The following is a 22,467-nucleotide window of genomic DNA, read 5'->3' as shown; positions in this document are numbered from 1 at the left end:
TACATGTCATATATGCGAGCTTGAGTTGATTCATTTTTGCTCCACTAGTTTTGATGGCTTTTGAACTACATTCCCAAATATTTGCCACCTTGATCCTAAGCCCCATTACAACCCTTGAAAAGTCCTTATGATTCGTGTTATGTATGTGATCCCAGTGGTGGAGAATGAGAAGATATGCAAGCCTATGGTAGATTATTTCCATTGGAATGAATTTGAACGAAACACATACACTTCAAATACATGAGAGTCGAGTGTTTATTTCCGTAAGGGTCTACGTATTTAGCATTCCATTTTTGACTAAAAATGCTTACTAAGTAAATATAAGTTGTTCAAGAATAGTTGTTATGAGTTTTGAAGAGCTTGGTTATTCTTTGTTGATGGCGTTGCAACCTTGGTGTTTTCGGAAAAGTGAATTTGAGTTTTGCCCGAGGACGAGCAAAAGTTAAGTGTGGGGGAATTTGATGAGAATACAAAATATCATATTTTTCTTTCTTAATGTTTAGTCTTGTATACTTATTTTATGCCTAAATGTACTCATTATTCTTATATTTTGATTTAGGATGCAAATGGAAGCGTTAAGTACAAAACGAAGCTAATTGGGTGATTTTAGACAGTTTCGATATTGCTTCGTAATCTGAGCATAACTTTCTCATACGAGCTCTGATTGAGATAATTCAAGATGCTGTGAAATGCCAAGAAAACGCTCTACAACTTTTATATTTTGAGTTTTGATAGATAATAGCTTTATCAAGGTTAAAATTGGTCTCAAAGTTGCTACACGTCCTTAGCCTGCAATACGTGGATTTGACTCGGTCAATTTTCAGAAGTTTCCAGATTTGATGCACGAAAATCCCAGCTGGAAAATACCACTTTCCCAGTTATATTAGGACTTTATTTTATTTTTCGTAATTAGTCAGATTTGAATATTTATTAGGAGATTTTTTTGGAAGGGATAAAGGTGAAAGAAAGGGGGCTCTTTCTCTTTTCTCTTGGAGGACTCCTCTTTCTCTTTTCTCCTTGGAAGTTTGCATCCATGGCTCTGCGTGGCTAAAGCTTTTATTGGTCTAAGGAAACAGAAGCCTCAGAATCAATAAAACTATGAGATCTGAATTTGTTTTCATTGTTCAATTCATGCTTTGATGTCGAATGTCCTTCTGTGCATATTTTCATGATTGTTTTCGTTTAATTACTAGGAGGCCTACTAGTTTATTATTTGTTGCAATCTATTGCTAGGTTAGATATCAAATCCGTAATTGTTTGATCCCTCTAATCTATGAAGCAACTAAGATCTAATAATGTGCTGCGTCAGAAATTTTCAGATCTTAGGAAGAATACTCGGCTAAATCAAATGCAACCGCTTGTGTTTGTGTTGTTTAGCTTCATCGATCTCTCTAATTCTTAAGGTTGCTACTAGATTAAACGTTTAGCGCTTGTCTTGGGTTGTTTAGTAGTTAGGGTTAATTAGATCGCTTGTTTTTAATTAACTACGACTAAGAAGAGATAGGAAAATATTTCTATAGGTGGACATTCAAAGTACAAATTGATATCTTTGCATCAATGATCAGTTGTAAAATTCCGATGGTGGATGTTGACTTAGACCAAGATTTGTTCTTTTGATTTATTTCAATACTTAAATCTGAATTCTTCTTTAGTTGTTTTATTATTTTTGTTATACACAAACCCCCCCTCCGTCCTTGTTCAAGTTGCATAAAACTAGGCTAAATACTCTCCGTGGGAACGATCCTTACTCGCACTACTACATATATATTTTTAGGAGTATAGGTTTTATTTTTGGTTGCCTGCGACAGCATACCATTTACTTTGATGATATTTTAGTGTACAACAAGCACATTGATCAACACTTGATACATCTTCGTCAAGTTTTTGAGAAGCTTCGGGAGCAAAAGCTGTATGCGAACTTGAAGAAGTGTCACTTTTGCACTACTAACCTCATCCTCTTAGGCTTTGTGGTCTCAAGTGATGGAATCAAGATGGATCCAAGCAAGATGGAGGCGATCACAGGCTGGCCTGTTCTGAAGTTTATTAATGATATCTGAAGTTTTCATGGGTTAGCTTCATTTATCGTCGATTTATGAAAAAATTCAGTACTATTATTTTTTCTTTCACTGATTGCTTGAAAGGGGAGAGTCTTTAAGTGGACTGAAGAAGCTCAAAAGAGTTTTGAGGTTTTGAAGAGGAAGGTAACTGAAGCTCCTATATTACCATTGCCAAATTTCGAAAGCATATTTAAAGTAGATTGTGATGCTTCTAATGGGGGCATTGGTGTTGTCCTTAGTCAAGAAGGTAAGCCTATTGCCTATTTCAGCGAGAAGTTGAGTGAGTCTAGGATATATGTAAGTAGCTCCTTATAAACTACAGTATAATTAAATGCTAAAGTTTTCCAAGACTATATTAATAAAAAACTGTAGTTATTTTATTCTTAAGATAGTTGCATAATAACATTGTTAATGAAAATATACAATGGAGGGGTACCTGAGCAAGTAGTTGAGTGATATATAGGGACATAAATAATACCCAAAATTAGATAAGTTGATCCAATTATTTTACAATACTCAAATATCGATCCACATTATATTTTAAATTTAACCTTATTAGATTGAAGCTGGCTTTTATATATAAAATATAATTTCTTAATTAGATCGAGCTCGGATGTTTGGACCCAAAAACCCGACAACCTAAATACATATGCACAAACTATATAAGTAGAATATATAAGTATACAAATACAAAGAGAATCAGCTACATAATTTATATTTATTTATTTACTTTTTGATTTATGTCTTTTCTCATGCATGCTCTTAACTTTCACGAGCTGCTAAGTTAGTTCCAAAATTTCAACCTACACTTAGATTTTAGCTATGTTTCAATCAAGTTAAAAATTAGAGATTTAAGTATATTCAAAAGTGATTTGACTTTTTTTTTAAACATTAATTATTCACTTTCCATATCATACTCTTTTTTTGCCGCAATTTGTCGTAGATTCAATATATGTGGAAGATTATTATTATACAAATTAATTCAGTTATGGAAATTGCTAACTCTTCGCTCAAATTCATGATGACCCGGCCATTATGTTAAGAAAACTCGCCAAATCAACTCTCTTTCTGATGCAATTATATATGAAATATATAGCTAGTTGGTCCACTAAAATTATATACTAAATTGAACATAAAAAAAATCAAATTCGAATTCGAATCTGAATTTGATTATTAATCAAGTTTGGATGTTAGTTTGGAGCTTACTCTTTTTTTTATAAAACTACATCTAAATCCGAACTCAATCTTGCTTATTAAATTTGGATATAAATATATGGATTTGACCTATTTATATTCCTAGTGATTCACCTCTCGGCATGTCACGGGTTCAAATATTTTAGGTTTCTAAATCACATTCAAACACTTATATATTTATTTTTGACCACTAATATTGAATTTGGACATGGATAATATATATATATATATATATATATATATATATATATATATATATATATATATATATATATATTCTTTTAACAAAGGTCCGCCATACCGGTGGCCGGCCGGACCGGTACGGTACCGGTCCGGTCTGGTACGTACCGGCCGGTACCGGTACAGTACGCGGTGGTTTCAAAAACCACAGCGCGTGGCGCTGTGGTTCTAAAAAAAAAAATCCGGTTCGCACCGGTACGAGGCCGGTACTGGCCGGTTCGGATAAAAAACCAAAAAATACCGTTTTTTTGCCGTTTTGGTACTAACCGGTACAGCATTCCGTGCTTTTAACCCTATATATTACAATGGTGCATATATCTAATTTTATTTTTTATTTTTTATAAAAAAGAATGACGGACCCATCCATATTATAGTCATCCGAATCCGAGTTTAGACCGTCGTTTGGCAACCCAAGTGCGCGTGGACACAGAAAAAGACAAATGCCGCCATTCTCTTCCCCATTCTACGCTCTTATCTTATGTGGCACCCGGTGAATGGCCCAGTTGTAACGTGGGACACACTTATATTTTCTCTACCAATATCATGCTGCCACGCTAGAAGTATGAGCACTGTTCCAAATTGCCGCTGTCAGTGCCGCGTCATAATCCTTGTCCGCATAAAGAAACGGAGAAACGGGTGGGAGTTCCTTCGGTCCGCCTACTCACCGACACCGAGATCTGCCCTCTTGGACCAAATCCTAACCCTAGATCTCGCTCCATCCGTACCCCTCTCCTCGGTCGAGATCGAAGAATTCCAATCCACAGGTTAGTTTGTGTCTGCTGTCGTGATAGATGGTAGATCGATGGGTTTTCGCTTTGGAATCGAGGAATTTGGTTTTGATTTCGCCCGTGATGTTTAGTTTCGTTCATAGAGATACACCGTCGTTCTTTTGATGTCTTTTTTGATCGGTATTTGTCTTATTTTTCTTTTATTTCTTTCCCATCTTGGGTTTCGAATAGATTGATTGAGAAATATGCCTTTGAATCGCGGAATTGGTTTTGCTCTGCTTTCTTGATGATAAATGAACCTGCATGAATCGAGGAATTGATTTCGATTCTCGAGGAAAGTTTTATGAAATTTAGAGGTGAATTTGATAGTCTTTTGAGTGCTTTGTCATTGAATTATACCCGGGATGTAGAGTTTCAGAAATTGGTGGGGAGTTTGCTTGATTTCTGTTGTATTATGATCTGATATTTCTTCTTGAATATTACTCGAGAGATATCGCTACTTTTTTCCCGTTCAAAGTTAAGTTTTGTTTTTTTCTTTTTTAACTTGAAATTCTATGGCAATTGAGACTTTCTGTGCATTTTGGGTTCTCTGGCTGCGTTCTAATATAAAAGACTGGATTTTTCAAAACTTAAATTCTTTTTATTTCTCTGTATTTGTAGAGTGTTGTTTTATGTTGTGGAAGAATGAGAAAAGGCTTGAGGAATATAGCATGTTCTTAAATCATTTTTGATTGCACAATATTAAATAAATAATTGTTAGCTAGATTTACATCCTTAAAATGCAGTTTTACGCTTGTGAGCATTTAATAAATAACGATGCGTATCCTTCCAGCTGTTGAACTGGCCAAACGAGGAACGAGGCATCTGTGCTTTTCTGCAGGGATGGAACAAATGTAAGAAATTTTAAAGGAGAAAGGGAGAGAAAAGGGGACAACATTTTTTTGTGCTTTGAATACAGTGAAGTCATGAATTCAAGAAGGTTCATCTCTAATCTCTGATTGTTTGCCTGTCTATCTTTGTGTCTGTCTGTCTGATAGCAGAATTGCTATTATGGTCATTTGGTGCTGATTGACTTTGCTGAGATTTCTTATTCACATATCAAGAATTCTATGCTTTTTCTACTTGCTAATATTTACAAAATGATTTGACTTAAGGCTTGGAATATTTTAAATATCTAATCTGAAATAAAGTAGTGCTAAATCCCTAAGTTGTCTGCTCAGTGAAATTCTTTTAAACATTTCTTCTTCTTTTCCCTCTCATTAACCTATTAAAATAAATTTTGTAATTTCAAATACAAATGGATTCTTACAGTTTTTAAGAACTTACTTGATTTACCTGATTATGGCAGCAGAGCTGGATGTTGCATGGTGAATGAGAAAAAGGAAAACAAAATAATGATGGAAGCTTAGTATTGGAATGATTGCTGTTTTGATATCCGCACACACTTCTGTCAAGTTTTGAAGTTTTGCTTGGACCTCCTTAATGAAATAAAAACGTTTTGGTTTTGTCCTGAATCCTAAATAAATCCATATCATGCCTGTTTGGGAGTTTTGAACCAAACTAACTTAAGGGGCTACATTCATTATATGTATGACTTATCCATGCCAATTTTCTGTTTTCATTTCTTTCAATTTCATAAGCATTTCCGCTGTGAAGTAAACTGAGATGTTTTGGGATTTGGGAAAATATGGATTTTAGCATGTTAGGAGGAGGTAAAGTTTCTTTACATTGCCTTGCCCATATGCATTTAGATTTGGGATACATTACGAGATAAATATACATTGTTAAAACATTTTTTATTGGGTCATTTTTTTCACTGCCTCATTGCAAAAAGACCAAAAGGAGACATACAAATGAGCTCTTTTTATTTTTTTAAAACCTTTTTTTTAGTTTTTTCCTGATTTAATATTGATATTTAAAATAAGTTTTGAGCAAAATTGCTAAAAATGGAGCCAAAACCACAAATTCTCAACCTACAGAAACCATAACCTCTTTTTTTGAACGTTGAGATGCCTGTTTTAGTTTTTTTTTTTTCCAATATAAATTCAATACCATTTCAATGGCCATTTATGTATTATTGTGGCAGAAGTAGGAAATGAGAGGAAAAGGGTGGTCACAAAGTAATATCTACGTCTGTCTACATCTGAGTATGTGTGTGTCTATATGTATATGTGTGTCTATATATGTATGTAGTTATTAATTAAACACAAGGTCAATTAAATCCTTTGATTTCTTTTATTTTTATTTTACATATAGAGGTTGTAAATTGATTTACTTGCTTTAAATTTGCTTTCTACCAACTAAAACATAGGGGCAAATTAACATGTATAATCAATAAGGTTCAGATAGATTATATGTAATCAATATAGCTCATCTGAATTCCTTAAAAATCAGAAATGCATTTTTATCTGTATTTAGATGAACTTGAATTTTTGTTCCAAGTATTGGTCATATATATGTTTCCAAAGTCTCTCCAGACATGATCTGCACTTCATCTCGGCTAAATATCTTATTTCCTGAGTTCAGCTCTACTTTAATGTAAATAATATCTTGTTCTTATTGGTGATTTGTTTCTTTACAGGGATTATCGAAGCAATAGAGCTGCTCTTTTTGATGGCATTGAGGAAGGTGGCATCCGAGCCTATTCCTCTCATGAAATTGACGAGCTTGACAACGATAGAGCTATTGATGGGCTGCAAGATAGAGTTAACATTCTTAAGAGAGTAAGTTATATCAGGAATAAAACTACAGTTTGGTATGATATGATTGCAACAACCCATTCTTCCATCCTTATGAAGAATTTCCTAATACATTTACCTAGGAGATATGTTCCACTCATTTAATATAAATTGTTTCCTACTATAGTTTTTTAGAGTATTAGTTACAATGGTAGCCTTACTTCAAAGTTTTGGGTTTTTCTAGTGTTTCAGACACTTGGGACACTATATGTCACCCCTTGATGCCTCATATCATTTATTATGATGGGAAAATTGTTATATGTCTACTATTGGCACTGACATTACATTTATCAGATCTAGCATAATAATGAGCAAAGGTTTTATCATTTTAATGTTACAAACTAATTTCTGTAGTTGATTATTTATTATATACACTCATGCATGATTATACATATATCTATAAGATATATATGTATCCTGTGCTGGATTTCTTATAGGGCTCCTTGAATTTTTTTTGGTCATAATAAAAAAGGGAGGAGAGAAGAGGGGGGCTTACAGAGAGGGAGGGGGGAGAGAAGAGGGGGGCGTACAGAGAGGGGGAGAGGAAGAGAGAGAGAGAGAGGGAGGAGAAGAGAGGGGGGTTTATGGAGAGGGAGGAGAGGGAAGAAGAGAGAGGGAGGGAGGTAGAGGGCAGGGTGAGAGTAATGTAGCACAGGGTTGGGATGGCAATGTGTTGGATATGGGTTGGGTAGGCCATTACCTATAGCTGTCTCATACACGCCTCAGAGTGAGTCTGGGAGGGTAGAGTTAAATGGGACGGATTGGATGGATCGAATTGGATCAAGCTGTAAAAATCTTTTTTTGAATGCAAATTAAATAAATAAAAAAATATAAAAATAAATATTAATACTTTACACAACATTAAACAAAATAAGAGTTGAAGATATAGAATATGACAAATCAAAATTTCAACAATAATAGAAACATAAAAAATAAAAAATATTATTGTTGAAGAAATCAAATGTTCTTTAAACTAAGAAAAGAAATCAACTAAAAAAAATAACTAAGCATCACAACATGTAACCTTTTACATGTTCAATCTTTCTCACAAGTGAAACGTCCAAGGCAAAGGGTGGTGAGGGGATTTGTGAAGAGTTATATATATCGGGGTCGAGTTCGGAGCAGGTTTTACCAATACCTACGTTCGCCCCGAATCTGTTGTGGGGAGGGTAGAACCCACCCCATTAAGGTTGGGTTGGATCGGGCACCTAATGGGGTGGAGTAAATTGCCACCCCTACATAGGGTGGAGCCAATAGGTATTGTAACTAGCTAGAGCATGCCAAGCTTTACAGAAGCTAGTGGATTTGCTGGTGAAGATTTTGACAAGCAAATTTTTTCCGTTAGGAACAATATAAAATTTTAGCTAGGTTTCGATATTTGTAGTATAATAATTCTAGCATATTTTCTTATCATTGAGTCCTATTTCAAGTATGATTCTGTATCGAGTTTAATGCCCAATTAGGGTTAGGGATTATGTCCTATATATATGCGTCTAAAACATTGCATGGGGCAACCTTTTTGACATATTAATGAAATTTCTTTGAGAGATTTTCCTACACTAAAGAAGGGTTGTTCAATCTAGTTTGCTTTAATTTGTGTTACTCTTTGAAGTGTAATCCCGACGATCAAATCACTGCTTCATTTTCTGCTACATCAGAGAGAGAGGGGGAGAGAGAGAGAGAGAGAGAGAAGGGGAGCTTACCTCATCGACGGTGACAATTGGAGGCCCCAAACAGCATTGATCAGCATCAGTCGTTGTCGAAGAGGGGGGAGAGAAAGTGAGTGAGGGCAGTCAAGTGAGCGAGAGAACCTGTCAGTCGGTTTTTATCAGCCTAACCGACTTGAACTGTCAAATTGTCTAGATTTGGTGTCGGTTCAGTTCGATACAGGTCAAATGCTTGGTTCAGGTCAGTTCGGCAAACATTGCTCTTATTAATTGAGATAAGTTTTAGAGTTTTAATGGTTTTAATGAAAAATTGCCCTCCATAGTCAAAATGGCTAGCATGAGCTGAAGTTAGTACACTATGATCACAATATTTGCCGGCCTTTGTGGTTGGGTCTTCAGAAGTCGATTAGTGGACCATTGCTCTTGCAAGACATACCTTCACATAAAGATGGATGAGATAAGAATATTCTAGAAGGCTTCCCATTTTCTGCAATTTTATGATGATGGAAGTGTTGCTTGAAGCAGTCTACATAATGAGTCAAGCAAACTAGTGTTTTAGTTTGACAAAGAGAATCATGTTCATGTAAGGTGGCAAAGTGATGTGAGCACTAGTACACCATAAATTTAAAGGGGAGCATTAATACACCATAAATTTGACTCATCAAATGAGAGGGTAACAAGCAAGTATTTAAAGGCCCACTAACCTTGTTTCTTTCATAAATTAAGAACAAAACTTGAAGCATATTAACAGGCTATTGATATTATGTGAGCATTATTGGATTAAAGAAAGTAGACTTTGTTTAATGCAAAGTTTAATGGTTAAGGATATGATAGAGTTGACTAAAACCTCCAACTTGTGCCTTATAAAAGAGAATAGGCTGGTGATAAGTGATGTTCTTAGGGCAATCTGGTGGGTGAAATCTTTTAATTTTGATTTTCATTATTGATATCTTTTAAGGGCTATGCTAAATTATTTGTTATGAAGGCAAAAGAGTCATTTGGTAGGCCTATTACTTAAACATCTTACATTGCACAAAATTAAGTAAATATAGATATGTTGATTAACGAATTGGCAATCATTCCTAAATACAAGGTGAATCTGTAGCTACCACAGTCTTCCTCAAGGAGCTTCAAGAAAGCCTTAGTCTATTTATGATCCTAGGTAGACAAGATGGAACATAAGTTATATTGTCTTGACCCTTTGATACTTTATGCTCATTTCTGTCATAATTCACCTACCTGTGATGATTTTTGGTTGGGAAAACACCATTTGATCTTTACCTGAACATTGTGTAATGAACAGAAATCCTATTTAAAAAGTGGATTTTTGTTTTTGCAAACAAGAAGAGGTAGCAGGCTAAATATTGGTAATGGGGAAGTTAGAAGAAAGTATACAATGCTTCCATCCTAGCAACTCTGCAGGTTTACTTGTAAGAGGTGTAGGGATTTGGCACCAGAGCCAAGGATTTATGGAATTTGATCTTTGATGGAAAGTAGGAGGAAATTAACATTATTACAGAATTTTGGACATGGTGCTCTTTAGAGGAATGAGAAATGCTTTAAGTAACATGAAGGATTTGTTGGAAGCACCTGTTGTTATGTAGTAAAAGGATTGACAATGAAACTTTATAGATTGGCAATTTATGCATGATATAAGAGAATGTGTCAACGTTGAATGAATTAAGTAGCTGCAGAGTGACTTTAAAGCTAATGAGTTTGAAGGGCTGGAAGAGCTTCGTTAATCTTTCACCAGATTTTTCAGGTAAAATAGGTATATGAGGGGTATGAACCATGTTTCATCCATGAAATTTGTGCTTAAGTTTACAAGTGGTTGCTGGCATCTCCAAACTATTCTTTCTACTCAACAAAAGTAGGATGTTTATGTAGAGGGTTAATATGTTCTTTTTAATCTACATTCATTAAGAAGACTACTTCATGAGGAATATTGAAGAAAAAAGTAAATAAAACTTTTAACAACCAACCATGTAATGTGTGCAACAATGATTGAGAAATACTCAACTAAGCCTTAATCCCAAACTAGTTGGAGAAAAATGATCGAGAAGTCTAAACGATTTTATTTTCTAATGAGGTAGCGCAAAAACTTTCATCTTTTTATTAGTTATTCAATATGTCATATGCCTCCACAAACATATTGAGACATTAGCAATTTGTTGAATTTACTATGTAGGATTGTCTAGGAATGATTGGACTCATTAGAATTCCAATGGATTCCTAACCCTAGGGACCCCAAGAATCCTGTAATGAATGGATTATCTTGCTATCATCAAAGGAAATACTAAAGATTCGCATGGCACCTTAAAAAAATAAAATTTCTAAATAAAAAGAGGTGAAGCAATGTTTGTTTGGCTATCCAAATGTGAGGATTACCAAATGGTAGGAATTATACAATCTTGCATGATAGAAAAAGTCCTTTGAAGGACTTCTTTTGCAATGATCAGGCATCTCTCAAGTAACTTGTCTCTCCTGTCTCCATGGCATGCCATCTCACCTCTTTGCCTCGTCTTTATGGCCATTGCAGTGCTCCCTTAACCCAAGTTTGGTAGGCTATGACACCCTCCTCTCTTCTCTCCCCTACCTTTTATTCCACCATGACTATCCTGGGTCATCATTACCCAAGGTTTTTAAAGAAGCTAAGATATCGATCATCTTAGTAGGTTCTCAAGACCGAGATAAATTGAAATCGAGGTTTATCTTCCCAAGCTGGAAGGTGGGCATATTTGGAAAGATATGAGATGTTTTAGGATATCAACTGATATTTTAGGGTTGAGATACTATTAAATAAAGTAAAAAGGTAGCTGAAAAATATTGAATGATATAATGATTTTGTACTTATCTTGGAACTTATTAATTTGTGATCTTTAAGATGATCAGGGCTAAGAATTAGTTGTGTATTGTACTGATGGACCCGATATTGATGCAAATTGAGATATTTGCCATTACCTCCTTGTCACTCCACCTTTCCATTACCACTATTAACCCCAACTCAGTCTCTTTCCCCTCTCCCACCATCGCCATGGACCAACATTCACCACCATCTACCTCTCTCTCTTTCTGCACCCCTGCTTTTTGAGATTTATGTTGAAATTGTTAAGATATTTCTGGTTTGAACTTTTTCCTATAGCATGCTACTTCTTTAAATTGCATTTCTATACATGCAACTGTTATTTATGATACGACATCCCATTATAAGTCTGGATTGAAAACCTATCAAGTTTTTTTTTAATGACATTTTAGGTTCATCCCATAAGATGAAAGACTGAAATATTTAACCTTTTAATACTATAAAATTCTAACTGTCCAAATAGACCCTTAGTGGTATTTTGGAGGGTCATTTGGTATGAGTGAGAGTGAAATAAGAGATCTTTAGAGATGACACACTGTCCATGGGGAGGTGGGTGAGATATTAAAAAGATAATTAGACACATAATTCTGTAGGTGCATACTTTTTGAAGAAACATGATTTATCTATGCAATTATCAATTTTTATTAATAGGAAATGTGGTTCCTAGGTTTTGAGCGACTAGTCCTCTACTTAGGTGAATGCAAATATTTGGGAGTTAAATCTGATGGCTGTTTTGAAGGTAATATAGACTTTGCCAACATTGCTGGGGGTGCATGGTATGCCTTACCGATTGATATTGGTGCATATTAACCATACCATATTGTACTAATACTGAATTGGTACGGGGTCCGTCACCGAGAAGGCGAACATTGGGTGGGTGTCTTTTAAGAGGATGCTTATGGAAGGCTTTGAAGAATGGATTCTCGGAATTGCATATTGTGTCTGTTTTGGATGTGTACCGGATAGCAGTACTTGTTGGGTGCTTCTAGTACACTTGTTGGATACCTATTTCTAGGTACCCTATTTTTGAAATTAAAGGGCATTGGATATTTCGTAGGTACACTAGAGATACTTCCCCGATACCTTAAGATATGCGGGCTTTATTCTCTTTTTCGCTCTCTCTCAGTGAATTTTTACAGTTAATGATGAATGGTTAGCTTTGGAATTTGTGATGTTTATATTATCATATGAAGTATGACTCTGGTCTAAGTGATGGAGTTTATAGATGTTAATGTTGTTCTGTAAACTATGAACTTTGTTATTTTGATAACTTATTGTGCTTTATTTTTTTAACACATATATGTAGAAAATATAAATGTATTTATTGTCATAACCTAGCCATATTATACGCTACTTTTTCAAGAGTTCGCCTTATGGACGTACTTGTATCATGCTATGTAAGTATGTGTACCCATGTCCATGCTTCATATGAAAATGAACTGAAAGCAATTCAGAAGTGTCCACTGAAAACCAAGAATATTTACTTGTTATCATGATGCAATGAAAGGGAAATACCCTGATATCAACTTAAGCTAAACAACTGTAACTGAGAAATGCTTTTTATTTTTTCTGATTTTAAACAAAACGGGAAGGTTTCACTTGTGCTCGATTTCAGCCAAACAAATGCGAGAATTTCTGTTACAGGACTGGCTGATCAACTGTTCAACAACATACATAGTTGAATATAATAGTTCATGTGACTTGCTGTAATCTAGGGGTACTATCATGCACAGCCTCGTGATGTTTAATGTAAAACAAAGTAGAGAAAATGATTTTTTTTTTTTTTTTTTGGTTGTGTGCTTTAGTTAATTTTTTTAATAATATCATGATTCTGCATTTTCATGAAGCAAAATTTTCTGAAATGAGATCTTTATATCTTAAATACTACTGGACAAAGACTATCTGAGTTACTAGTTTGATGATTGGATCATGGGAATGTGATTCTTTAAATGAGAGTGCTGTTTTTTAATAAATCTTGAAGTCATCTTGCGCTTGTTTTGATGCTCTCCATGTTTTAGTTTGTTACCATGTTAATTATTTTCCTCTTTTTACTTTTAAAATACAACGAGTCCTACAATATTTTCTGCTTATAATAAGAATATTGAATGACCCTGTGATCTGACAAATATGAAAAGCCTGATTCACATTGACATTTGGAATTTGTGTTCTGTTTCTTTATGTTCTTTCTACATCTCATTTCATGTGCAACTAAGTGATCACAAAATGCATTGTCTTGAGTAATCTCCTAAATTGTCATTGAAATGCTTGGTGTGACAGTTGACGGGTGATATTCATGAAGAAGCTGAGACGCATAATCGCCTACTGGACAGAATGGTATTGCAGTGGAACTTCCACCTGCATCTCTCTCTTTCTCTCTCACTCACTCTCTCTCTGTCCCCATCCCTCCCTCCCTCTAATATATGTTCGTATGTAAGGATAATCAACTAATATTTTCTGGTCTATTTTAGGGCCGTAATATGGATGCTTCAAGAGGTGTTCTTTCTGGAACAGTTGATCGTTTCAAGATGGTAAATTAATTTGGCCTTATCCTATGCTTTGGTTCTTTTATCGGGTCACTGATGACATCAGTTCTCTAAATCAGGTTTTCGAGAGAAAATCGAGTTGCAGAATGGCTACACTTGTTGCATCCTTTTTGGCAGTCTTCTTGCTTATATACTACTTGACCAAGTAGGGTTCTGCGTGATCTGTTAGGCTACTACTGTTAGCTATACAATGACTTGAGAAAACTGTTGGTCCTACTGATGAGGTGTTGCAACAATAGCTTGTCTATATAATATTTTCCTTGCAAACTATATGTAAACATGTGAGATCTTAAAGGTTCAATGTCTTTCTGGTTGAAGATTGAGAAGTCTGGGCTGATCCATCATTCATCGTCTGTGGAACTGTAGCTACTGTTGTGAGAACTTAATCTGGTACTGATTATTGGCATACTAGTGACTTAAGATGTTTATTTCATCAAGTGGGAACAAGTGTAGCTTTGTGTATGACTCGCTGCTGAAGATTATCGAATCGAATCAGTCAGCATTCAATCAGTGGACTTATTGAATCTATTGCCTCTAATATTGTATTGCTGCTAACTATTCAGCAATTACTTTAGGACTCAATCGACCATTGCTGATGCAAGCATTGTGGTCTGGTGGTTGAACCACCAGGAAAACAGTATTCCTGGTCTAGAAAGCCATCAAAAATCTATGATGCAGACCATGGAAAAAACGGAAAGATCCACCCCAGATGCTTCTCTTTTTACTCACTACTTCTTGATATATTCTCTTCAAAATGTTTGAATAAACTATTGTTCTATTAAATTGTTTTGGAATATGTAAATGGTTCTAAAAAAGCACAAGCTCTGCCTTCCTTGTACTTGATTATTGGATGTTAATCCAATCAGGTATAGATTCTGAATATATATCGTTTCTTCTTCTACTACCATCTGTACACCAGATTTTTTCTTTTTAATTTCCAAAATACTTTCTACACTATGGATGACAGAAATGAGATGCTTGTTGCAGCGTGCCCCTTATATGTTCCAACTCTTTTCAATCCTCGAGTCTTGGAATCTTGGAATCTTGTAATCAAGGTCACAACTTTGATCGGTAATGACTGTTTCTCTGGTCGCTTCTGTTTGAGTTCGGCATTTGCCAATTGCCATTCCAAAGGAATTCTTGATAATAGACAAGGTTGAATATTCTATCCTTGAGTAACTTAACTTTGCATTCTATTTTTTAACCCATCTCCTGCCTGTCCTGCTAGCACTCTAGTTTAGATGCCCGTTGGATACTGTAAGAAGCTTACTTCTGCTTATGTCTGCACGCCATACAGATCAAATAATCTCAAAGCATCACGTTCATCGTTGTCGTTTATTCACTTAATTATTTTCCGAGAATGAGGTTGTGAGCAAGTGGGAATTGAATAAAGAGCATGAGGAAGTCTCTGTAATCGGAAAGCCGTTGTACCAGCCAGTTGCCATCAACCACCATTAATGTATTTCTCCTGGCCCCCATTCCTCTCTACTAATTGTATTATTTCATGTCTCATTAAACGATTTGGTGTTTCATGCGGTTCTTCCGTGATGATTCCCCTATTCCTGTTGACATGACCTCTCACCTGCAGGCCAAATGGATGCTTAGTCCTGGCCGAATGGTCTCCGAGAACTCCAAAAATGGGCAGAAGGTGGGTCCCTGCAACGGGCTCGCTCTCGATCATATTCATGGTATGGCGTTGCATTTCTCATGCTTTCTTCTGGATTTGTAGGCCTTCCCGGGTCTTTTAATCATAAGAAGCGGTGGGTCACCATGGAGACAGATCTAGTAAGTGAAGTTAACAAGGAAAACCCATATCTTGGGCCCATCCTGCCACCCAAGTCGTCTCCATTTTCATGTCCATCCTGTCCTAGAGCGATATCGCCCGTCCTCTCTCCGCTCAACAATAATTTGCTTTGTGATCGAATGGATTCAAGGTCACACATGTATGATAATGGACAACCGCTGTTTCGGGACATATCCGAGCTTTCAAGAAGATAAATAGCGCTGCTGACTAGGTCGCCTTCTTTGCTGGACAAGTCTAATCCGTTTCCTCTTTGTTAACTTTTTTTCTTACTTCATTGACTATACTCAGGCTGAGTCACCTTTGTATAAATAAAAATAAAAATAAAAAATAATTTGCTTTGTAATTATTGTAGCTAAATAGCAATTGCAGCTATTCATGCCCTACTGCTACCAATCAGTTTTAGTGGTGGAGTCCACCTCCAACCCAGCCCAGCTGCGAACACTATTGGTATGGTCCTACGTGATACAAAGCTGACGATTGAAGACTGCAACTCCTATGAAATTTAAGCCATAGGAAAGAACTAAAAACTTGATAAAAAAATAGGAAATAGCATATATCCACTATTTTTTAGTCCTCTTAATTCTTTGGCATGCAATTTAGCAGGCAATGGCTTCTCTGGGGATGCTAAATCTGCAAATGTTTTGAAAATCAGCTACTTGAGATGGGGTTCTCACACAAGCCAGATATGTCTGTGACGCACCGTGCTGCTGTTCTTTTATTCATTCATTCATCTATTTAATTACTCATGTATGCATGTGTTCATTTATTTATGCTTGTGTCCCTTGCAATGACGTGCACTTACATGCTCGTGTAGATCTCACATCACTCATTTGTCATGTGCTTGTGGTCCTCAACATTGAGAATTAGGTGTTTGTAAACACTAGGTCATGATCTATAATATCCAAGTGTTTCTAAAATATCATATGTTTAATTTAAATTTGTTATCCATGCATCAAGTAATAACTAAATGGACAATTCTTCGGTGTCATTCATTCTAGCATATGCCTAGAAGTATTCAAAGCACTTGGAATCTGGTTTTTATGCCTTTAAATATTTGACAATGAAGTGGATGATGCTAAACTAATAATTTATGATTCAAATTAGTGAATTTAAAATTTAACGATGATTCAAAAAACTGAGAATCAATTTTATTAACAGTAAAAAATGCCTTTAAAGTATAAGTGTTCGAAGTATCTAATTTGAGGCATCAAATGACTAGAAAAATTGATGGCCATATAATGCTGTGCGCTAGAATCGTACGAATTGAAAATCTACATTTCTAATCATAGCATTTGCCCCATGAAGAAAAAAAAAGAAAAATCACAAAATATGCATCTTAAAACATGGATACATCTTGGAAAAATATTACATCTTAAAACAATCATAAGTTAATTTTATACACTTGATTTGTAGGTAGGAAACCTCAAATATATCTGATTTTCTGATTTAAAGTACTTTTAATGTTGCCGATCATGACCGTGGGTTTAAGCATGTTTAATTAATATTGTAGATCAGTATGGATCTTCAGTTTGAGTGGGTCATTAATGATTTGACCTTCAATGCATAGTAACTCATATGCATGTTTACATCAAAAGCTTTGCGGAATTTGTGCACATCAAAGTTGAGAGAATATACTCTTTTTAACTTTTTTTGGTATGCACGTCTAAGTGATATCTATTTTAGTAACACTATGTAGAATTGCATTATTAGCTCTTTTGTCAACTAGAGCTCTAAATATCAATCAAGCCAATTCTAGATTCGCTTCATAATAGTCACTTGGACAAATGGTCTAAAAGTTAAGCTTGTATAAATGAACATTTGAGTATTTTATGAGCTAGTTTTAGCTAGTTGTGACTTAATCTAACTTCTTCATGAAATCTGCCACTAGAAAGACTAATCTATGCTTTTTTCATATTGTCCTCCATCATAAAAGACCTTGTTATATTTGAACCATGAATTTAACAGCAAGGACATTAATAACTGCATCTTTGATATTTTTTTGAGGAAGTACATATTCTTTTCTTAATTTTGATGGGTTATAGATGCACTTCATTTTTGCCCTTTTGTTTGGGTCCATATTTTTTGGCTCTTTTTTTTTTTCTTTTTTTTCTTTTTCCGAGAATGACCAATGTAAACTGATTCTTACAATAAATTGAGAAGCAACATGCATATAACATTTCCATGAGCAGATAACAAGTATGCATGCATATTTTCTATCAAACAACTTATTGGGTTGATCAGATCTTATAGTGCCATGTCCAAATCCAATTCAATTATTGATCAGGATATAAACTTGATTTCCTGCAGGCCTCCATTCCCAAATATCAACAAGTCCTGCAAATATATATATATATATATATATAATGCTCGTCAACCCCGCAGGAACGGCGCCAATCCCCTCCGTGGGCCGTAGCACGGTGTGCATCTTAAAGCGAGTTCCAAAATGGTTGCACTTGTGTGCCTGAGGAGACGGTCGAGGTACAGGAAATAGTAGGGAAAAAGGTGTTCTCCGGAGTCGAAATGATAGGATCCATCATCTTAAGCATCCTTCCATGAATAGAGTTAAGGCAGGGAAAATGAAAACAAAAGGGGAAAATAGAAAGGGGCCCCACATATCACCTCTCTGTTTCCGTAGTTGGGATGTCGGGGCCTGAGAAAGGGACGTGCCCCCCACCTCCCACGCGCACGCGGCCCTACAAAGAACCCTAATTTCCAAACACCCTCCTTCCCTTCTACTGTTTCATTTCTACGCCCCACCAAAGTGCCAAGCACCCATCATCTCCACAGTAGCAGCAACAAACTAAAATGACTTAACAGATATATTTTAATCAAATGTAAACCCAACGAATCCCTTCTTCTCTCTCTCTCTCGCTCGCTCTAAGTTGGTCTTGGCAACCATTCTCGTGGGTAGAACCGAAGTAGCCGGAGAATACCTATCTGCTACAGTACTGTCCTCTATTCTCTCCCGCATATAGACGCTGATAGAATAAAAGAGTTGAAAGAGATGGAGGAGCCGGGGGGGGCGGAGGGGAGACCGGGAGAGAGATCCTTCCTATCATAGTAGGCCTTCAGAGTTGTTTTCTTCTAGTCCAAGAAATAGAGTAATTCTTTCTACTTTTGATTCCTTATCTTGAACGTACTCAGCTGCTCCTGGCAAGGAAGAAGAGCAAAGCACCCATCTTCCTCCCATAGGGCAAATATAGAGATTTGTATATATGAGTGAATTTATAGGCAGAGATTAGAAAAGCCCCTCGTTTACTTGGGAGCTTCCTTTTATTATAATTATCTTGCTCTCTTGTTCTCCAAAGGTTCGGCTTCGCTTAAAATCTCAGACGTCTTTTGGGGTTTTTCTCTATGCATAAAGAGAAGAATGTTCATCTGATAGAAGTAGAAACGTAAGAAGAGGAGAAACGAGAAGTCACCATCGAGAAACTGGCGAATCGTTGGTGGACCGGGCACTTTGGGCTTCCCCGCGGGGTTGAACCGGCGTCCCCCGGTTCCTCCGGCCCCAGGGAGCTCAACCAGATGATGCCCCTAAAGGAAACCGATCCCGGCACCCGAGCTGATGGAGAGGAGGAGAGAGACAACAGCGACGAGCCGATGGAGGGCGCCATCGAGGTCGCGACCCGCCGGAGCCGTGGCCGCCCTCCAGGCTCCAAGAACAAGCCGAAGCCCCCCATCTTTGTCACCCGCGACAGCCCCAACGCCCTCCGGAGCCATGTGATGGAGGTGGCTGGTGGCGCCGACATAGCTGAGTGCATAGCACAGTTTGCACGCCGCCGGCAGCGCGGCGTCTGCGTCCTCAGCGGCACCGGTGCAGTAGCCAACGTCACGCTCCGGCAGCCAGCTGCGCCGGGAGCGGTCGTCGCGCTGCGCGGCCGCTTCGAGATTCTTTCACTCACCGGCACCTTCTTGCCTGGCCCAGCCCCGCCGGGGTCCAGCGGCCTGACGGTGTACCTGGCCGGTGGGCAGGGCCAGGTGGTGGGGGGAAGCGTCGTCGGTTCGCTCGTCACGTCGGGGCCTGTCATGGTGGTCGCTGCGACGTTCGCTAACGCCACCTACGAGCGGCTGCCGCTCGAGGAGGAGGTGGAGGAGGAGGAGGAGGAGGAGGAGGAGGAAGGGCCAGGCAGCAGCGGCGGACAGCTGCCCTGCAGGTCGCCGACGGCGATGGGGGCTGGATTGGCCGACCCATCTTCGCTCCCCATCTACAATTTTCCTCCAAATCTGCTCCCTAATGGCGCGCAGCTGGACCACGACGCCTTCGCATGGGCTCATGCTCGGCCCCCATACTAAAACCGAGGGAAATCAAAGGGAAGGAAAAGGAGAAGCAGGCAATCTCATGTCCAAGCCCCAGCTTTGTGTGCATGATACATAATGGGTCATGATGGAATACTCTTATGGTGAGCTTTTTATTTATATTTCCTTCGATAGCGTGATGTGCAGGAGTGGTGTTAATAATCAGTTTATTGCCCTTTGTGGCTGACATAAAGTAGCCGGATGTTAAAGATCCGATGTATCCTAGCTGTTGGAGATTTGAGTTTGCCTGTCTCAGCTCTTTCTTTTCATCATGTATATATTAATCAGTGAACCCTTAAATTTCCATCTCTACTCGATTACAAGCTGCGGCCACAACATGATACAAGCTCTACTGGAGATGCTTATAATCATGCATTTAGGTGGAATTGTATCATAGCTTGAAAAAAAAATGGAGGGGGAAATGTGTATTGAACTATCCTTTTAAAACCCTGAACATCGGCCTTTAACAGACTATAGTAGGCCTGCTGAATTTCAGCATTCTATGCATGAAATTCTTTAATTTTATAAAATATTCTGAAAGGGGGTCGTGAGTTAACTACTGCCCATGCTTGCTCATATTCAATTATTTCATCCCTAGCTATGACCTGGATAGAATCATTTGAATCCTACTCTGCAGTCTTAATAAAATTTATTCACTTATTAATTCGATTCACCGCGTGCGGTAACAAGTACTTGGAACCCTCTCAAATGACAATAGTGCTGGATGTCTTATTTTGCACATCACTGTACATTATTCATGCTGCACCAAAGTCTTACTATTCGCACTTGCACCGAAAACCTGATGGTAGCTAGAAGTCTGGTATACTGTTATTCGTCTTTAGTATATATTTTCGTGCCTATCGGAAATTGTAAACATTCATTTTTTCCCCTTATTTCTTATAAAAAGTTGAAACATAATTCATGCTGTCCAAAACATAGACGCGATGGATGGGAAACAATTTTCAAAGAATATGAATGGGCAATAGCAAAAATTTATTTATGACAAGTTGATCCATGGTAGGACACAAGGGCCAGATAGGACAGAATAATACCCTAATGTTGCAAAATCAGTAGAAGACACTGAACATGATCTCAGACATGCATTTATTTGCATCATGATCCCTGGAAAACCTTCCTTAGGATAAGATGCATGCATACCCAGGATGAAATACTCTGAGAGATGTTTCAACCATACCAAGTTCTGTGTGATGTTAATAAGGAATTTATTAGAGATGATAAATTCATTTTTCTCATTTTCACTATTATGTTTTCTAGTTAAAATAAACTAAGAAATCGTGAATTCATTGACCCAAAATCTTCTCTCTTCAATTTTTATATTCCATTATCTTAATGTTGAAATCAGACAACATAACAACTCTCAAATTGTTATTCAGCAACTTACACGTTCGTGTTTGATTATAAAAATATTGACAGATGTTGGTAGCGCTACAATACGACCGCAATTAAAAAAAAAAAAAGCATTAGCTCATGTATAGAGTATCAGTTACTCCTGTGTCATTGATTTGCTATATAGATCCTATTATAAACATATTTCAGATACCTATTTAACACACCATGCATAATTAGTTTGCCTCGTCCGTCCATCTTGGTTTTACTATAACCTCAGGCTGATACTCCTAATATCGTCAGTATCTGTCTTCTTTCTTGTACTAACTTAATGTTCATCGAAGGATGGATATGATAAGGTTTTAAGAGTAAATACAAATATGTCTATCTCATACTCCCATTATCCATCTCTGACTTTCCAGGCTTATGCTGTACATTGTAGCTTTTTATCATACTCATCTCGCTCTCAATTTCTTTATAGCAGCTTCCCTTTGATGATTGCATATGGTAACCTCACAGTACCACGATTAGGAGGTTTTTTGTTCCCTTTTCTTCTATCTAAAAATCCCTTCAACAGTCTTGTTAAATCGATTTACTTCTTTCTCGGTTGTTCTGAAGGTTCTCATGTATGTCAAGGCATCGATTGTGTGTCATTTATAAAGGGATAACATTCTCAATTTTGGTCACATAACAATTTCGTTTCATTGTGATTTTTTAATGTAGAAAAAGGGCACAATCCCTGTATTCAACTAGAAAATTCTTCATAAGTCTTCAGTAATTGTGTTATTTGCACCAGACTATGGTCTTCACTTTCCTTAAGATCCATCGATCGTGCTTTGGTTTGCACTGTTTTGGCAATCATCAAAAGAAAATCAGCTTGTGATGTTTGTTACAAAGCCAACTAATGTCTATTCTGATCAATAGGTAGTAGGAAATGCACAAACTGTTGATGAGGCTACCATCAAAATCAAATCTATGGACTTTGACAAG

General features: G+C 37.0%; 2 protein-coding genes across 3 annotated transcripts; both read left to right on the top strand.

Moving 5' to 3' along the window:
• The first annotated feature begins 4,106 nt into the window (after positions 1-4,106).
• Positions 4,107-14,537, top strand: LOC103715460 (bet1-like SNARE 1-1). 2 transcript variants are annotated; one of them, XM_039123608.1, is made up of 6 exons: positions 4,107-4,255; positions 5,052-5,198; positions 6,801-6,942; positions 13,765-13,821; positions 13,956-14,015; positions 14,090-14,537. In XM_039123608.1, the coding sequence occupies exons 2-6, from the start codon at positions 5,185-5,187 to the stop codon at positions 14,177-14,179; spliced, it is 363 nt and encodes a 120-aa protein (XP_038979536.1). In that variant the 5' UTR covers positions 4,107-4,255; positions 5,052-5,184; the 3' UTR covers positions 14,180-14,537. The 2 variants fall into 2 exon arrangements, with proteins under 2 accessions (XP_038979536.1, XP_008801300.1); XM_008803078.3 differs by lacking the exon at positions 4,107-4,255 and adding an exon at positions 4,262-4,399.
• A 4,291-nt stretch (positions 14,538-18,828) lies between these two features.
• Positions 18,829-20,436, top strand: LOC103715461 (AT-hook motif nuclear-localized protein 20-like). The gene has a single exon (XM_008803079.3). The coding sequence runs from the start codon at positions 19,360-19,362 to the stop codon at positions 20,125-20,127; it is 768 nt and encodes a 255-aa protein (XP_008801301.2). The 5' UTR covers positions 18,829-19,359; the 3' UTR covers positions 20,128-20,436.
• The last annotated feature ends 2,031 nt before the right edge of the window (positions 20,437-22,467 follow it).

This window comes from Phoenix dactylifera, chromosome 2 (assembly GCF_009389715.1).
Source record: "Phoenix dactylifera cultivar Barhee BC4 chromosome 2, palm_55x_up_171113_PBpolish2nd_filt_p, whole genome shotgun sequence".
NCBI classification, from domain to species: domain Eukaryota; kingdom Viridiplantae; phylum Streptophyta; class Magnoliopsida; order Arecales; family Arecaceae; genus Phoenix; species Phoenix dactylifera.
Note: the sequence above shows the minus strand (reverse complement) of the source record. Positions and strands in the feature narration are given on the sequence as shown.